Source organism: Pseudogymnoascus destructans (assembly GCF_001641265.1).
Source record: "Pseudogymnoascus destructans isolate 20631-21 unplaced genomic scaffold scaffold_22, whole genome shotgun sequence".
Lineage (NCBI taxonomy): Eukaryota > Fungi > Ascomycota > Leotiomycetes > Thelebolales > Thelebolaceae > Pseudogymnoascus > Pseudogymnoascus destructans.
This window is the reverse complement of record NW_020167541.1, coordinates 37,515-53,948: the sequence shown is the minus strand read 5'-3', so window position 1 is coordinate 53,948 and position 16,434 is coordinate 37,515. Positions and strand designations below refer to the sequence as shown.

Sequence of the window (16,434 nt, the reverse complement as noted above, 5' to 3'; positions counted from 1 at the left end):
AAGTTTTGCCGGGTAGGTCGATTATAGCGTTGGTACCTCGTGCGCTCCAGCCATGGTGCGGGCCGCATGGGGCGGTGTTGGTGTGGGTGGTGTTGGTGTGGGCGGTGTGGGCGGTGTGAGCGGTGTTGGCGGTGTCGTATTTTCGCATTTTCAGCCCTATGTACCCTTATCCTACTAAAATCCAACCTCTAGAACTTCAACATTAAATAACTTCTGTACCTGAAGAGCGATCGACTTATGAGTAATTTTATGAGTTTCGCACGCCTTAAGAGCACATATATACCCATATAACCTATTGTGTAAAGTCGATATATAGTGTGATGTAATTGATTAAAGGCATAGATAGCCCTGCTGCATGGAAATCCACGCCGCAGGGAATCACGCCGCAGGGGGAGACCCGCTTTTCGCGAAAATACAGCCAACCACAATCGCGTAAATCCACGCCGCCGCGGCGGCGTGGATTGGCATAAGTGGTAGGGTGCCTTAAGCTCTGGCTAAGCAGGAGCTTTACGTCGTTAGGCAGTAAGAGGGGTGCTTGAAATAGGGCTGTCTAGGCAAATCGATGCTTACGGAATTAAGACGGTGATTATACTGCTGTTAGAACCATTCGATACAGGCTCTCTAGGTAGGTCGAGGATACTGTCGAGAGAACCAACTTCTGAGCGCGAGACGCTGCTCAGTGGTCATTGTGTACAGCCGAATTGGAGGCATCGATTCATCCGATAAGTCTATAATTTGGTGAATGAGGTCAATATCGAGCGAATCGCGCTTTGTATAGGATTAATTCAGGCCAAAAGAAAAGCACTCGCGATAATCGACTAATCGCGAATCGACTTAGCGCGACTCGACTGTATACAGTACGTACCTCTTTGAAATACCCTGTGGGTTACACGTGATCTCATCAGTCCCTTTTGAGGACAGTTGGAGGTACCGATTTAATGCACTGAACTCGATTTGCCAGCAATCAATCACAAAAGGACAACCAGTTCTTCGACGCCGACGTTTCACGACTGTAATAATATGGACTAATCGCTCTTGTTATTGCTTGTATATTATTGCTACTATGTCCTAAGTGATCCTTAATTCTTCAAAAGGTGTTCATTCACTCCAAAACGGTGGCGCGATAGGGGCGACGAGGCTTCGAAGCATCAAAAGGAGATCAAATAGGAACGTTGCTGACCACCCCATAGCACTGCGATAGGCGCTCGATATTTGCGAAACGAACTCAACGTCGGCTTGGCCATATTGCGAAATGTCTGCGGAGCACCCGAATGCGTCGTGGCATCCCGCCTTCAGGCCGGACTCGACGGCGACCGAGTCCAGATCAGACTCGTATGGCGCCATCAACGCGGTGGCCACGGAGGAGAATCGCGAGATAGAAGACGACACACATGGAGTACCCGGACCTGCCACTCCCAATACCGCGACCCCGAGTCAGGATGAGGTTTCTCCTCCACACGAGCAGTCCGGCGGGAATGAAGAACACCTAGAATTGGGCAGCCTTCGCGAGGCCCTGACCACCTCGTTAGGAAGTCCAGGTGGCGTTGAAATGGATAATTATCCAAGCCATGCGCCAGAAACAATAAAAGAGGAGGCACAGGACCAAACGCAGATAACCCACGACAGGGCGGAAATACCATCGTCAGGACCGAGCAACGCCAACAAGCACATGAGCAACATCTCGTTTACGCGGACTGTTGTAGAGGACGTAGACTGGGGGGAGGACGATGAGGTAGACCCTGAATGGAACATTCAGAGAAAAGACGTCGATCCGTTCCAGTCGATGCCACCCACCGATCGGACGAACTCCTTCACGGCGGTGCCTCCGGCTCATGTGGCAAATGAAACGACCCCCAACGGCTATCATAGCCAAGCGGGAGATATCATGCTAGTGGGGGAGGACAATACATATAACAAGCCATCGAATGGCCAGCAGACGAAAAAATCGCACCGGGCAAAACAGAGCATTGATTGGGGAACCAGTGGAGAGTATGGTGACGACGAATTCAATCTCGGAATGGTCCAAGGCGGAGATACTAGCGAAGACATCATGGAGGCGAGCCAATACGAGGAAGGGGTCCACCTGGTTCAGAGTACACACCTCGGTCCTCCGGTTAAAGGCCACAAAAAGATGTTCAGCACCTCGAAGCTATTCGATGACATTGAGGCCGAAGATGATGGGGGGTTCTTTTCGGCCATCGGGTCCGACACAACAGAACAGCCGCCCAGGCTGGACCGAAAGTCGACGTCTGAAGTCTTGAATTCAATACCCCACGACCTTCATGCGGACACCAATGGCAACATTATTGATGATGGGCATGAAGCCAGACGCGCCAAATCGATAAGCGCGACGACTGGCGGGGGTATAGCTACCTCAAAAAGCACTTTAATATCTGATGTTCTCACCAGTATCGCTGACACGAATGAGGAGGGACTCGGGGAAGGTAATGGGGTCGAGGAGTTGAAACCGAGCGAAGAAAATCTTGCCGCCAAGTGGCAAGCAGCCCTTGACGCCGACGAGTTTCTCGAGGATGACGATGATCTCCTTCCAGATGAAGTACCAGAGCTGACGCCTGAGCTCGACCCCGAGGCCGTATTCGGTAGCGATGATGAAGGGTTCCTGGAGGACGACGAACCGGAGCTGGCCAATGGGCCCGATTCGCAAAGCCAAATGCCGTCGTTCCCAAAACCAATCACAGGTCCAAGCGGGAATGTCATTGGATTTGATCAGCTCATAGGCAGTGCGCAGACAACTGGGCAGGGCACACAGAATCGCTACCTACCGGCAGCTGCTGCACAAACGGTTCCGCAACAACCTAAAAACATGTATGCGCCTGCTGCTCCTCTTTTCACAGACCTCTCTAGCCAATTCAACCCTGCCGGCACATACGGCGCTGTCCAGGCCTCTGGTCAGGTCCCTCAGCCGGGTACGTCAGGGTTAGGAGCCCAACATCTGGCGGCGAATCGGCCAGATCTAGGCCCAAAGGCTCAAAGTTTTGCGGATAAAACAAAGGGCGGGTATTCATCACCTTATGACCTCCCTATGGACGTTACAAAGCCGAGGAAACGTGTTAGTATGCAGCAAATGAGCGCAGCTTATGGGCAAGCTTCGGTCCCTGCCCCCCCTCTGCGGAGTAACAGCATGCACATTCAAAACCAACCACAAACATCGCCCGCATTTCCGTCGCCTCCAATAGGCGGTATGGGTGCGCCAACCCCAAACGCTCCTCCCCAAGGTTTCGCACCTCCACCCAAGCAAGGCCCTCCAACCCTCAAATCAAAGGGCAGCAGCTTCTTTGAGGAACTACCGGTTGTTGCGAAGCAACGGGCACCACGTGGTCAGTCACAGCCTGCTTCTCCCTCTTTTGGTGGCCTACAGGCCCCTGGTGGCGTCTCCTCTCCACCAATATCGATGGGACCGCCACAGATACCGCCACCGAGGCAACAATACGCAGAACCGCCTACATCGGGACATGGTCTCGTTACCTCGCCGCCGGTAAACCCGTACTCGCCAATAGTAGCTCAGGAACCAAAGGCTGCCCCGGCCATCTCGCGATACTCGCCCGCCCCTGTTCAGAAGCAATCTGCTGGGTACGCTCCAGCTCCAGTGCAAACCCAATCTGCGTACTCGCCAGCTCCGGTGCAACAACCAGCTACCGGATACTCGCTAGTCCCAGCGCAACCGTCTCATGGATACTCACCAGCTCCGGTTCAACAACCAGCAACTGCATACTCACCAGTTCCAGCACAACAGCCATCTGCGGGGTACTCACCAGCTCCAGCCCAACAACAGGCCACTGGATACTCGCCAGCTCCCGTGCAACAGCAACCTGTTGCCCCCCCACAAGAAAAATATGCTGCTACGCCTCCTCTTGTACGCCACGTCATTCCTCCCTACGCTGCTATACCCCTTGCTCCAAACCCACCGTTCGCGCATCAGCCGCGAACGTCCAGCCCTCTTGCTCAGTTCGAGAGATCATCGGACCATCAAACATCTACCTCCCCACCCGCAAAATTGGGCTATGGGCGAAGTGGGAGAAGAGAAAGCTCATCATATAACGGTGCGCGTGATTCACACTTGACTTTGGCCAGAGAGGCCACTGAGCATGCTGCTATCGATCGAAGGAGAAGCCAGGACCAAGCTGGCTTCTCTCTACAGGAATCTCAAGTGCCATCTCAACTGAGACCTAGCCCTACTGCTGTCCAAAGTCCATATGAGCCGGGGTTAATATCCCCGTCAAAACGATCTCTATCACACGCTCCAGATAACCGCGAGCCACTCACCGAAGTGGAAGAACCTGCATTTGGACCTCCCAAGAGGTCACAAACCCAATCTCCCGGCTCCGCAGCAACTGGTCCGGGAAGAAGGGTCACGTCTGAAGAAATCCATCCTCGCCCATCGTCATCGTCTGTATATAGCCCTACATCTCCTCCACGGCAAACCCGAGGATATGCGCCTATGACTGCAGAAGCTGCGGCACCAACACAGAAGGTCCATGGCCGGACTGTCTCGCAGGGTTTAGATTATATTGCCCCAACCGATGGTCGTGAGCACGATCCCTTGCAACGCTGGAAGGGTGCCCCTGTCTTCGCATGGGGTTCTGGTGGCACTGTTATAACCTCCTTCCCGAAGGAAGTGCCAAGGTATGGTATGGGAAGCAACATTCCGATGATCCAACCGAGCCCAGGAGAGGTCAAAGTACGGAGTATCAAAGACATATACGCTCTCGATGAGCGTACTTCCACTTTCCCTGGCCCGCTAAAGGGGAAAGCCAAGAAGAAGGATGTCTTGACGTGGCTATCAACAGGCATTGAGTCATTGGAGCGACAAAACGACCATCTCCGGTCTTCCTCGAGCCTGTCGCACGACGATATGAGAAAAGAGGAGCGAGTCGTCCTGTGGAAGATCTTCAAGGCTTTTATCGAGCATAACGGGGTTTTGGAAGGCAATGCAGAGGTTGAGAAGGCCGTAAGGTCGATTCTTTCCCCAGAACTTGACAATGAAGGCGCAACTGATGCACCCTTTGCCATGGGAGCAGATTTGGGTGGCATACATAGATCTGCTGGCCCGGCAACTTTGGCAGACCCAGTTGACCCTGTTGCTGTGGACACTCTTAGGAAACAGCTCCTCAAGGGCGAGCGAGAGAAAGCTGTGTGGTCAGCAGTCGACAATAGGCTATGGGCTCATGCGTTGTTATTGTCGAATACAATTTCGCCAGATCTTTACAAGCGGGTTGCTCAGGAATTTGTTCAGAAAGAAGTCAAGAATATCGGAGAGAACACGGAGCCCTTGGCCGCGCTTTACGAGATATTTGCTGGTAACCACGAAGAATGTGTTGACGAGCTCGTCCCTCCTTCTGCCCGGGCTGGGTTTCAGATGGTGAGTACATCTGCCGCAACCGGCCCGTCAAAGAGCGCCGTGGAAGGCTTGAATCATTGGCGAGAAACTCTTGGCTTGATTCTAAGCAACAGGAGCGCGGATGATAGCAAAGCCATTCAATCTATTGGCAAACTTCTCGCTGGCTATGATAGATCGGAAGCTGCTCACATATGCTTCATCTTTGCCCGTTCACGTTCCGTTTTTGGGGGGATTGATGATGCACAGTCAGATATTGTCTTGGTTGGTGCCGATCATCAACGGAACCCTTACGGATTCGACAAAGATACCGAGGCCATCCTTCTGAGTGAAATCTACGAATTCGGCCAATCATTATCCAGCACATCCAGTGTTCCGATCTCGATACCGCACCTTGCAGTTTACAAGATGCAGCATGCGAAGCTTCTCACAGCCTTCGGCCAGAAGAGTAAGGCATTGGAGTATTGCGAATTCATTGTATCATCGATTACCTCCCAGACCAGGAGATCTACATATCATCATCCCCTCTTAGTGTCGGAACTTAATGACCTCAGCAAGCGCCTGAAGCAATCGCCGAAAGACGAAACATCATCATGGATAGCGAAGCCAAGCATTGATAAGGTTTCCAGCAGCGTGTGGACGAAGTTCAACAAGTTCGTTGCTGGCGATGAAAAAGACGATGTTCCAGCTGGAGGCGATGACAGCAGTGGGGATGTTGGTCCGTTTGCCCGAATCGCAGGAGGTACGCCGACAATCAGTCGCACCCCATCTGTTGCCGATATCTATTCGCAAGGCAACATCCCCAACACAACCAGCGGTGCCATACCTATTCCAATTGGGGGGAAGGCGGTCTCACGCTACGCTCCCGGAGGATCATACGGATCTAACGTAGCAATGGGCTCATCGTTCGGCTCACCTGCTGGTAGCCCATATGCCGGCTTAAACATTGGCCTGTCGATACCGGCACCTCATGGACAGCAATACCCAGTATCGGATTCTCGTATCGTATCTCCAGGGTCTTATGATTCTCGTTACGCGCCAACATCCCATCCAGAGTACGCGCTAGCTCCGCAGCTAGCCCCTACATCTCATGCAGATTACTCGCCCCAGTATGGCGCCTCTTACGCTTCTAGCCCGAACGAATATCGCGCACCTGAGTGTAGCCAATCTCAACCGCCCACGGCGAACGGCGGCCATGATGGATACCACGCGCCTGAGACATCCGGGGCCATGAATGCTTCGGGTAACTATCCTCTGGCGCCTATTACGCCTTCCTCGTTTGAGCCACCGGCATATAATCCTTACGAGGCTCAACCTTCAACATCGTTTGAGGCTCCAGCATCGGCAGGGTACTCGCCACCCGAACAGAGCGGCTATACCCCCCCATCTTATGAGCCTAATCAAATGAATGATGAGCCAAGTTCGCCTGATACCGGGTCGAAGAAGAAGAGCTTTATGGATGATGAAGACGAAACGCCTCGAAAGCCCTCGGGAGGAGCCGGCGAAATGACGAAGGCAGAAAAAGACCGCGCGGCGGATGAGGCCTTCCGGAAGGCCGCCGAAGAAGATGGTAGGTGCTTTCAACAGTTCCCCTTCAATATTCTCTGCAATTGGCTAACTAACACCAGAAAAACGGTCTTCTTTTCAGCCAGGAAAGAAGGGATGGGGCCTCACTGGCTGGTTTTTGAAGAAGGAGGCCAGTCCCGCTGAGCCCCAGCAATCCCAGACCGGCAAACCCATCAAAGCAAAACTGGGTGAGGCAAGTTCGTTCTATTACGATCCGGAACTGAAACGCTGGGTCAACAAGAAGGGTGGAAAAGATGAGCAGGCAAAGGTTGGGATCACACCGCCGCCACCGAAAGCAGGGCCTCCGAGAAGCGACTCCGGTTCTGCCCCACCCGGAATGGGGGTTACGAGTGCACCGCGTTCCGCCTCGTCTTCTAGTTACGATGGTACGCCACCGCTTCGGGATGGGTCACCAGGGTCTTTCGCGACACCAGGCACACAGAGCGAACCACCGGCGACTTCTGAAAGCCTGGAGCCGCCTGTATTGCAGAGAAACTTCAGCAATACCTCGACAAGGAGAGTTAGTGGTGGGAGCAACCCATCGAGTCGGCCAAATACCGGTATGAGCAATGCGAGCAGCATTGACGATTTGCTCGGCCCGCCCGTAGCGCGCAAGGCTGGAGATAGGGCTAAGAAGGGGAAGAAGGGCAGAGGGTATATCGATGTTATGGGAGATAAGGCTGCTGCTAGTGGATAGTAGGCAAAGATGGGAGCGGGGGAATACGGGGGTTAATATTATTAATGGCATGCATGTAATTTTTAGAAGGAGTGAGTGGGAGGCACTTCAGATGGCGTACGGATGTGCTCTTTTGGGATTCTTTGGTATATATTTCAGCGCAGGGCCGTGGGAATGCCGGAATCGTACTGTACTCGTTATCACTTTCTACATCTGACTCTCTGTGATCATAGGCCCTGAACTGCAATTCTTATGCTAACAGTGCCTAGGATTCCTATATAAAATGTTAAGAGTTATCAGTGTTCGGCGGATCGTATCCGGATCTGATCCTGAGCCCTCACGGGTAAGATCATGATCCGTCTGAGGTCTGACGGATAGATACGGGTTATATCCGGATCTTCAGGATAATGAGGCTTAAAATATAAAAATAGAATAGATAAAATAACTTATATAACTACTCCTCCCCCTCGTCATCAGCATCTTCGGCTTCACTTTCTTCAACCTCTAGTATATGACCCCAATCTCGTAAACAGAGTAAATATCGAAGCGTTTCAGGAGAGAGCCTGTTCCTTTTCTTCATAAGAATATCAGCTCCATTACTAAAGACCCGTTCTGATGGAGCTGATGTTGCAGGAATTGCCAAATGGTCTCGAGCAATTGCCTATAATTGGATATTGATATTGCTTTGCTGCCCAATATTGACGATATCTGTTGCTGGACCTGGCCGGGGCTCAACAAGCCAGCGCTTCCATTCTGGTTCTTGGTAAATACTATGAGAGAGATATAAATCGTCGTCGGAGTCAGGTTCTGTAGGTAATTGTCGTAAATCAGCCTCAGCTTCCCTTTTCTCTTCTTCAAGATAGTATTGGCAGTCTCTATATTGAATAAAGACGTCGTGGAACTGCTGCTTAACCCTATTCTGTTTGACTTCTTCAGTACTGCTTGGCCAAAGACTGTTGAATACGTTAAGATTCATACGTGGATCGCAAATTGTAGCTACCCCTGAATGACTCCATCGTTGATTCGTAGCAAGCGTATAGTACTCATTAAGCTTCTTATGAGCAGCGATACAAGCTAGGCCGATCGTTGATGATATACCAACTTCCTTCTGTAAAGCCTCAAGCTTCTTTATCATCATTAGATACTGAGGAATTGCGAAGTTGAGCATTGGATATAAGCTTGCTTGTAGCTTTTGCGACGGCTTAACAAATATAAAGAAGAAATTCTGAAGAGCGTGGAGCGTTATCCAATCCTCTGGTGTAAGAGCGATACCTCTCATACTTAGATCCATTTTCTGAGTAGCACAGATCGCTGTAATTGGCGTCTGTAGCTTAATAGCTATTGAAACCATTTCGTACGTTGAGTTCCACCGGACTGGCATATCGAGTGATAGTTGTAGCTTCTTAAGACCAGCTGCTATAGTCTGCTTTTGAAGAGCATCTTTCCATTGCCTTCGATCTCTGAATACATAGATATGTCTTCGTAGCTTACCAAGAGTATTCTTAACTTCAATATTACTATTGAAGCTTACTGGAATCCGCGCAGCTCCCTGCTCACACCGATAACTCTCAACTTGCTCAGCAGGGGCCACTTTTAAAGTCTTAAGAGCATCTTGAATATTGATAATATGGGCTATGCATCGTACATCTCCTTCCTTGACTCTAAACGTCCAGGGTTGTTATGTTGTAACTTCCTGGTCTCTGGCTATTTTCTCATATTTTGCAAGCATAACAGTATTAGCTGAGGCGTTATCCCTTGTACAGGTAAAGACAGCTCCTGTAATTGTTGAGCTAGATATTCGCCGCTATGGATAGGCTCTTGAAGATGTACAACGTCAAGTACTTTAGATTTCTGTTGCCATTTATCGTTGATCCAGTGTGCAGTAATCGCAGCATAGTCTGTATAATTCCGTGCAGACCATGCATCTGTCGTTATTGATATCCGGCCTCCTCTCTTAATATGAGAATGGAGCTCAAGTTGTAGCTGGCCTCGGTGATATGAGAACTGACGCTGTAGTTCTCGGTGTAGCATACGAGCTGTTATTGCCATAGTTGTTGGGCTTAAGAATTAAACTAATTCATGGAATGAATAGCTTTCAACAAGGCATATCAATAGATTATTCAACACAATAAACTGTAGTAATAACTCCTTATACTTTGAAGGATTACCAGGTTGCTTTAGTAGTGTTACGATATCAAGTGCGCCTTGCAGCTCGAGTGGGGGTTCAGGGGTGTGGGGAGCTTTCCGGGGTTGGAGCGAAGTTTTCAGTTGTGGAGTGAATTCTCAGAACTGGTCTCGCTAAAGAGAATTCACTCCACAATAGCTGTATATAGATCGAGCCACTGCTCGAGTGCTCCTCTTCTCTTTCCTTTCTTCTCTAGATTGAGTTTAATTCATAATACCCAACTGGCGCCCTATGCCTTGGTGAACCGTGACATAAAACTCAATCTCTCTTATACCTCTTTTCCTGCTCTTTGAGCTGAACCCTCTTCTGAAATCGAAATCGAAATCCACTCTTTGAAAACCCCAGAACCAGAAACCTTATCCTGAAGTCGATTCCAGGACGATCTCGAGGCAACCCCTCAAAGTTGGCTTTCGACAGTCAGCTCGACACACACACACCACCTTCGCAAGCCAGACCTTTTACAACGCTCCCTCGACAAGGATATAACTGTGAGGGAAGTGCGCTCCTCTCGAGTGGCTCCTACGGCCAACAACTGCACAATAGGGCCTTTGGCAATATGTGTCTGACTTGACGATATAAACTGAAATTGAAATAGCAACTCGCTATGGCTTATACAGCTGAAGAAAAAGCTGCAATGGCAGCTCGAAATGATCCAGAACAAGACCAGGAATCCCTGGCAGAAGGAGCATCAATTCCAAGCTCTGCAAACCAAACCAATGAACTTCATGATCCTAATTTCAAATCCGAAACCTTCCTGCACACTCTGGGCAAAACAGCTCAAGAGAGACATGAATCTATACTTGCAAATCGACATGAAAAGGCTGAATGGAATGTTGAAACCTTTGACGAATTCCAGAAACTATCTGTCGCCAACCAGAAAATGGCATGGACTTTGCACAAGAACATTCTTCGGGACTATTTGGCCCTAGCAGAGGACTCAAATTCGATACTGGCTGAAAAGGATGATGCCATTCTCCAGTTACAGGAACTGATCCAGAGCAACGAGCAACAAATCACAGAGCAACAAACAATTCAGAAATATCTTGAAAAGCAAACCCAACAAGCTCTGAAAAATGAACCAGGACACCACTCTCACATTCGACTGTCAGCTCGGATTCCAGACCCTCCAATCCTCACAGATGGGATAGAGCCAGCATTTGAAGACTGGGTTGTGAAAATTCGCCTCAAGCTCGAAGCCAACATTGATCATTTTCCAACACAGACTTTACAAATGAGCTACATTCAGAGTCGACTGGGAGGACTGGCAGTTCGACATGTCAATCCAAGGCTTCGACCAAACTCTACAAACAAATTGCAGACAGCAGAAGAAATTCTCGAACTTTTGGAAAAAGTCTTCAGTGATCCCGATCGAAGGCACACAGCTCAAACTGAGTATCGAAAGCTGTATCAGAGAAACAACACCTTTGCAGTGTTCTGGGCTGAGTTCCAAAGGCTCACGACAGAGCTTGATTACTCTGAAGAAACTTTGCTGGATGACTTGCGCTTCAAAGTCAACCAACAGATGCAGAAAGCCTTAGTGGCTGAAGTTGGAGCTACTACACTTCACGAGTTTGCAAAGAAATGCATGCTCATCGACCAGAACATTCAGCGGATCAAGGAACAAGAAGACAAAAGGAAGCCAAAGTTATTTTCGAACAACATGGGCCAAACTCAAAATCAGGGCCAGGCACTTCGAACTTCAATCCCTCAACCTACAATGGATTCCAACATGCAAAACAAGACGCAGAAGCTGTATCGACCACCGCATCAAGATCCAGCAAAAGAAATGCTCATGAAACTTGGGAAATGCTTCATATGCCGACAAAATGGACATTGAGCTCGAGACTGTCCCCAGAAGCTCAAAGCTCAAGTGAATGAGGTATCTAATCGTTGGTTCTCAAACCACCGCCTGGAGGCGGTTGGCGAAAGCGAACTGGGACGCAAAAGCGATTGTGGGACACTTCGGGAGCGGACTCGCGACGCGACACGACCGACCATGAACACGACTGACAACGTAACAATGCTGTAAATATATATAAGTTAACGTACATGTATAGCGAAAGCGCCAAACAAGCGAAAGCGCCAAAATTATCTACCCTCACGACAAACATTGCGATAAATCTACCACAACATTAGAAATCAATTGAAACTACTCGGAGTCCTCTTCCTCAGAGGTGTCTATTACAATCTGACACGTGCGCGCATTGTGCCCAGTCTCACCACACTTGCCACAGCGATGGGCACGGGTTTCTTCCCTTGGCTTCCAACCACGGCTTGCCCTTATTTCCTGCTCTACCTGCTGCACAACATCCCTCTCATCCTGTAGCTCTTGTGCCCCTTGTTGACTAAGTGATCCTCCTTGCTGTAGTCGTGTTTTCCTAGCTCTCCGGCGCTTGCTTAGTACTTCATTTGCCTGTCATAGGTTTTGGTTCTCTCCCTTTAGCAGTGCTAATTGATGCATTATTTGCGATGCACCCTTTGTAAACTGGTCAACAGCTGCATAGATTGAGGTTGGAGAGCTATTTTGATGGCGTGAAATCCGAGTTTTAATAAATGTAGACTGTGACATAGCTTCAATTGGGTTGTTTGGTGTCTGAGAAACCCAAGGTTGAGCAGTACCTGGGCGGGAGCTTGGAGGCGTTGGTGTCCTTAACTTAAGATCAAGTGTAGATATCACTCTCTCAGGGTCAAATGGAAGAAGCCCTGCCCCTCGGAACCCGCCTCGAATGTTACTTTCCGTCATTGTAGTGTTAAATGCAGCGTGGAAGGCAGGAAAGAAGTCATCCTTTGTAATATGAGAAATATGAGCCTGCATCATATCTTCAATTTGCCGACCATAGGCCTGCTTTAACGGGCCGAAACAGCCAACATCAAGTGGCTGGAGTAGATGAGAAGAGTGAGCAGGCATACAAAGCGTAATAATGTTGTGTTCCTTGCAGTACTCCTCAAACTCATCTGAGTGGTGGCTCTCATGACCATCAAGGACTAACAAGCGATAACCACCAACACTCCGGGCCTTTGTATGCTTCTCAAAGTGCTGAATCCAATCCATGCCTCTCTCGTTTGTAGTCCAGCCATTTTCAGTAACAGAAATCACCCAATCGCTTGAAAATCCACTATTCTCATACCAAGATGTAAGGTGGTTTTTGCCTGCAACAATGATAAATGGTGGTACTGCCCAACCTTGAGAACTAACGCCTTGGATTACTGTAACCCATTCCCGATTACCAGGCTGTACCTTCTTTGCTTTTGCCCGCCCGTCTGAGCTTGTTACAACCATAGCAGTTGAGATAACGCCCATCATAAACCCAGTCTCATCAAAGTTGTAGATATCTGCTTCATCGATACCATATTTCGCAATTGTGTTACGCACAAGCTCAAACCAGCCATTAATAACTTCTGGATCTTCGCACTTAGCCCTCTGGTAGTCGTATTTGCGCTGAAAGCGTGTCTGGAGCTCTACACGCCGCTTAACAAAGTTTGAAGCCCAACGCGACCCAACGCGTGACGCGTCGCGTGTTGCAAGTAGTCGACTTGCCATATCTTCAACAACAGACAGCCGAGGAGGAAACCCTTTGGCAGCTAGGTCGAGTATATACTGAACAAGGACGGACTCCTCTAGGTTAGTTAATTTCTGTGAGTTGGCTTGGATATCGCGTCGTGAAGGTACACCTTCTAGACGACGACCTAGCTTGCGGTGGTCCACAGAATAGATCCTAGCAGCAACTCGAAGGCGTAACTTTGGGTCGCTTTGCATAGCCTGGATAGCTAGCACTAATTGGCTTTCATCGTTTTTATGGGGCATGTTTTGTTGTTGAGGAATTTAACATTTAGTTGGGGGGTTTGGTCACCGCATCATTTTGGCGCTTTCGCTTGTTTGGCGCTTTCGCTATACATGTACGTTAGTAATAATTATTTATAAGGTAGTTTTAGCATATAACGTACATTAGGGTTAGGGTTAGTAACCCTAACCCACCCCAACCCTAACCCTAAGCTCAGCCTCTACGTGATAGATCACGAGCCTGGAGTCGTTTCCGCCAGAGTACCCACTGATTTGCTTCAGGATGCGGCCTCCACAGATATCGATCTGGAAGATCGTCACACACGGGATGAGTACGCCATCCAGAAACCTGATACGTAATACCAAAATTGAGCGAAGTGGTTGGGCGACTGCTACAGGTGTTCTGTAGGCCACCTTCCAGGCGCTAGCCGTAGCCTGCGGGTATATATAGGACGTGTGTCCGTGAGCAGATTGCGAATTCATAGACTTCCTCCAACATCGAAGTTCAAGATGACTTCTATTCATTGGGACAGCCAGCAATTTTATCGACCAATTCCTCCTGCAGCTATACCATCTCCGACATTCCGGCCACCTTTGCATCCACAAGCTGGTGCTGGTTCGATTTACTTTCAACCGTCTACAGATTTTGCCCGTTATGAAGAGGTCAAAAGGACAACTACGCATGGCGCGGCCCAGAAGTACATAACATCCGGTACGGACCAGGTAGAACTACCTTCTGATCAAGGCCAGTCATTACAGGGCATAAAAAGTATGTGTCCGTGTTTCTCCACGACGGCAACAGCTGACCAAATGCAGAAATCACGCAGGACATTTGTTACAGTCAAGATGCAGCCGACGTCAGCGATACAGAGATAGAATTTCCTTCAATTAAAAAACTGAAGTGGGGTACAAGCCAGGGTGAGTAGCCAAAACCCTCCAGTAATTGCAATCCGCGTTGCTCATATCTTTCAGATGACCCTATCCTCCTGGACGATGATGTGGGCGACAGTGGAGTGCTGGACGATGCTGAGAGGGAGATCTTAGTAGACCTCTTCGGCTCTCAAGCTGCACTAAGTGATGCGACGATCCAGACAACTACGACAAAGGTGAATGACGTGCTGTTGCTTGCCTCTCAAAACATGAGCAATCTTGAGACAGAGAGTCTATCCGGTTTGGGTAGTGTTCAAGAAACCAGCGCTACCTCTGTGACCGAAGGAATTCCAACGAACGAAGGCAAGATCGATAAATATCAGCCAAAATCAAGAAGTGATAGCAATGATTACATTTCCGCAAAGAACGACCATATGGACACGATTGAACTAAGCCCTGGGCTGAAGCGCAGCGATGATCAAGATGGAAGCACAAATGGTACTGATGGCGAAGACCACGCCAATGATAGCTCCGGCTCTGATATAGAGCACCCACACCCACAGCGTTTAAAACGGCGGAGGGCAAAGAGCACGGATAGCTCTGCACAAACAAACTTCAGCAATGTGAAAGACGTTACTCTTCCGACCGATTCCTGGGATGTCTTAAGCCAGGGAGGAACAGCGGCCTCTTTCGATTATTCTCCAAAGAGTCAATCTATTAATGGAGACCACGTCAATGATAGCGACACCGGTGGCTCTGAGATACAGGAGCGGAGACTGAAACGGCCGAGGCGGGCAAAAAGCACGGAGAGCTCTGCACACATGAGCCCCAGCAATGTGAAAGAGGCTTCTTTTGCTATGGCCAATTCCTCTGACGCCTCAACTCCAAAAACAGGAGCGACGTCGTCTGATTCCCCGCTAGAGAGTCACGAGATACCAATCCGTGGATCCCTTACACTGCAAACATTCCAGTCGGGAATAGTGTATTGCCTTAAATTTTCCCAGGAAGAGTTACCATTTCCTCTCGACATAGAGCAGGCGCAAAATGTCATCAGCAGCGCCTCTAGTGGCAATAGAGACAGGGAGCGGCCGCATTTGCGAGAACGAGTTGTGAGCAGACCTGGTAGGCATTCGACATATTCAGAAGATGACGACGAACTGTTGATACAGCTGAAAGAGAAAGACAAATTGCCATGGGACGAAATAGCAGAGTACTTCCCGGAAAGGACCAAAGCGACGTTGCAAGTGCACTACTGCACAAAGCTGAAGAACCGCTCGCAGACGTCTAAGTGCAAGAAACGCAAGATAACGAACTCAGCTAACGAAAGCGGGGGAATATGTCCATCTGGTTTTTCAATGGAGTTGCTTGATCCACAGCTTCGAGATGCTCTTCCTTTCACACCATTTGTAGCAGCAACTGCCGACTCCACTAAGGGTGCTCACGGAAGCATACTATCAACTGGGAACAAAGAGCATACAGCAGTGCAGCCGCGCTGTAGCAGCCAAGGAGTGGAAAGCGATACAGATGAGATCTGCGAGGTTGAAGCGCTGCTTGCAAAGTCGACAGTACGTAATGTGGTTTGGTACCTCGTGAAGTGGGAAGGCTTTGGTGATGATGAAAATACGTGGCAGGAACAGGACGACATCAGTTCGGATCTCGTTGACAAATTTGAGGCGAGCTATCAAGGGAACTTCGGTGTGGAACTACTCAAAAGGCGAGAACGGAGAGGGAAAATTGAATATTTTGTTAAATGGAAGGGTCGTCCAACGGGTGAGAATTCCTGGGAGAAGGAAGATACAATACACTCTGAACGAATTAAAGAGTTTGACAAGGTAATGGAGGAAATCATTGCATTGTATTTTAGGGCTAGCAAGCATTTGCATAAGAGATGAGTTCGCTTTGGCGATAGATATTAGTTTTAGTTAATGACATATATTGCACCAGGGACCTTGGAAATCCATACAAACTGTGCGACTTGGCGCGTGGGCCGACCGAAGCAC

At 49.2% G+C, this 16,434-nt stretch overlaps 2 protein-coding genes across 2 annotated transcripts; both read left to right on the top strand.

Moving 5' to 3' along the window:
* The first annotated feature begins 870 nt into the window (after window positions 1–870).
* SEC16 (vesicle coat component) lies at window positions 871–8,051 on the top strand. Its single transcript, XM_024471314.1, has 3 exons — window positions 871–1,094; window positions 1,191–6,926; window positions 6,985–8,051. The coding sequence occupies exons 2-3, from the start codon at window positions 1,253–1,255 to the stop codon at window positions 7,617–7,619; spliced, it is 6,309 nt and encodes a 2,102-aa protein (XP_024321084.1). The 5' UTR covers window positions 871–1,094; window positions 1,191–1,252; the 3' UTR covers window positions 7,620–8,051.
* Window positions 8,052–13,830: 5,779 nt separating this feature from the next.
* VC83_09666 (uncharacterized protein) lies at window positions 13,831–16,380 on the top strand. Its single transcript, XM_024473079.1, has 3 exons — window positions 13,831–14,333; window positions 14,381–14,482; window positions 14,537–16,380. Exons 1-3 carry the CDS (start codon window positions 14,075–14,077, stop codon window positions 16,324–16,326), a joined length of 2,151 nt encoding a protein of 716 aa, XP_024328847.1. The 5' UTR covers window positions 13,831–14,074; the 3' UTR covers window positions 16,327–16,380.
* Window positions 16,381–16,434: the final 54 nt, after the last annotated feature.

Excerpts from the sequence above, each read along its gene's own strand:
- SEC16 (XM_024471314.1), top strand. The coding sequence starts at position 1,253 with ATGTCTGCGGAGCACCCGAATGCGTCGTGGCATCCCGCCTTCAGGCCG. Across the intron at positions 6,927-6,984 it reads GAAGGCCGCCGAAGAAGATG|AAAAACGGTCTTCTTTTCAG; the intron begins GTAGGTGCTTTC and ends AACTAACACCAG.
- VC83_09666 (XM_024473079.1), top strand. The coding sequence starts at position 14,075 with ATGACTTCTATTCATTGGGACAGCCAGCAATTTTATCGACCAATTCCT. Across the intron at positions 14,334-14,380 it reads GTCATTACAGGGCATAAAAA|AAATCACGCAGGACATTTGT; the intron begins GTATGTGTCCGT and ends GACCAAATGCAG. Across the intron at positions 14,483-14,536 it reads GAAGTGGGGTACAAGCCAGG|ATGACCCTATCCTCCTGGAC; the intron begins GTGAGTAGCCAA and ends CATATCTTTCAG.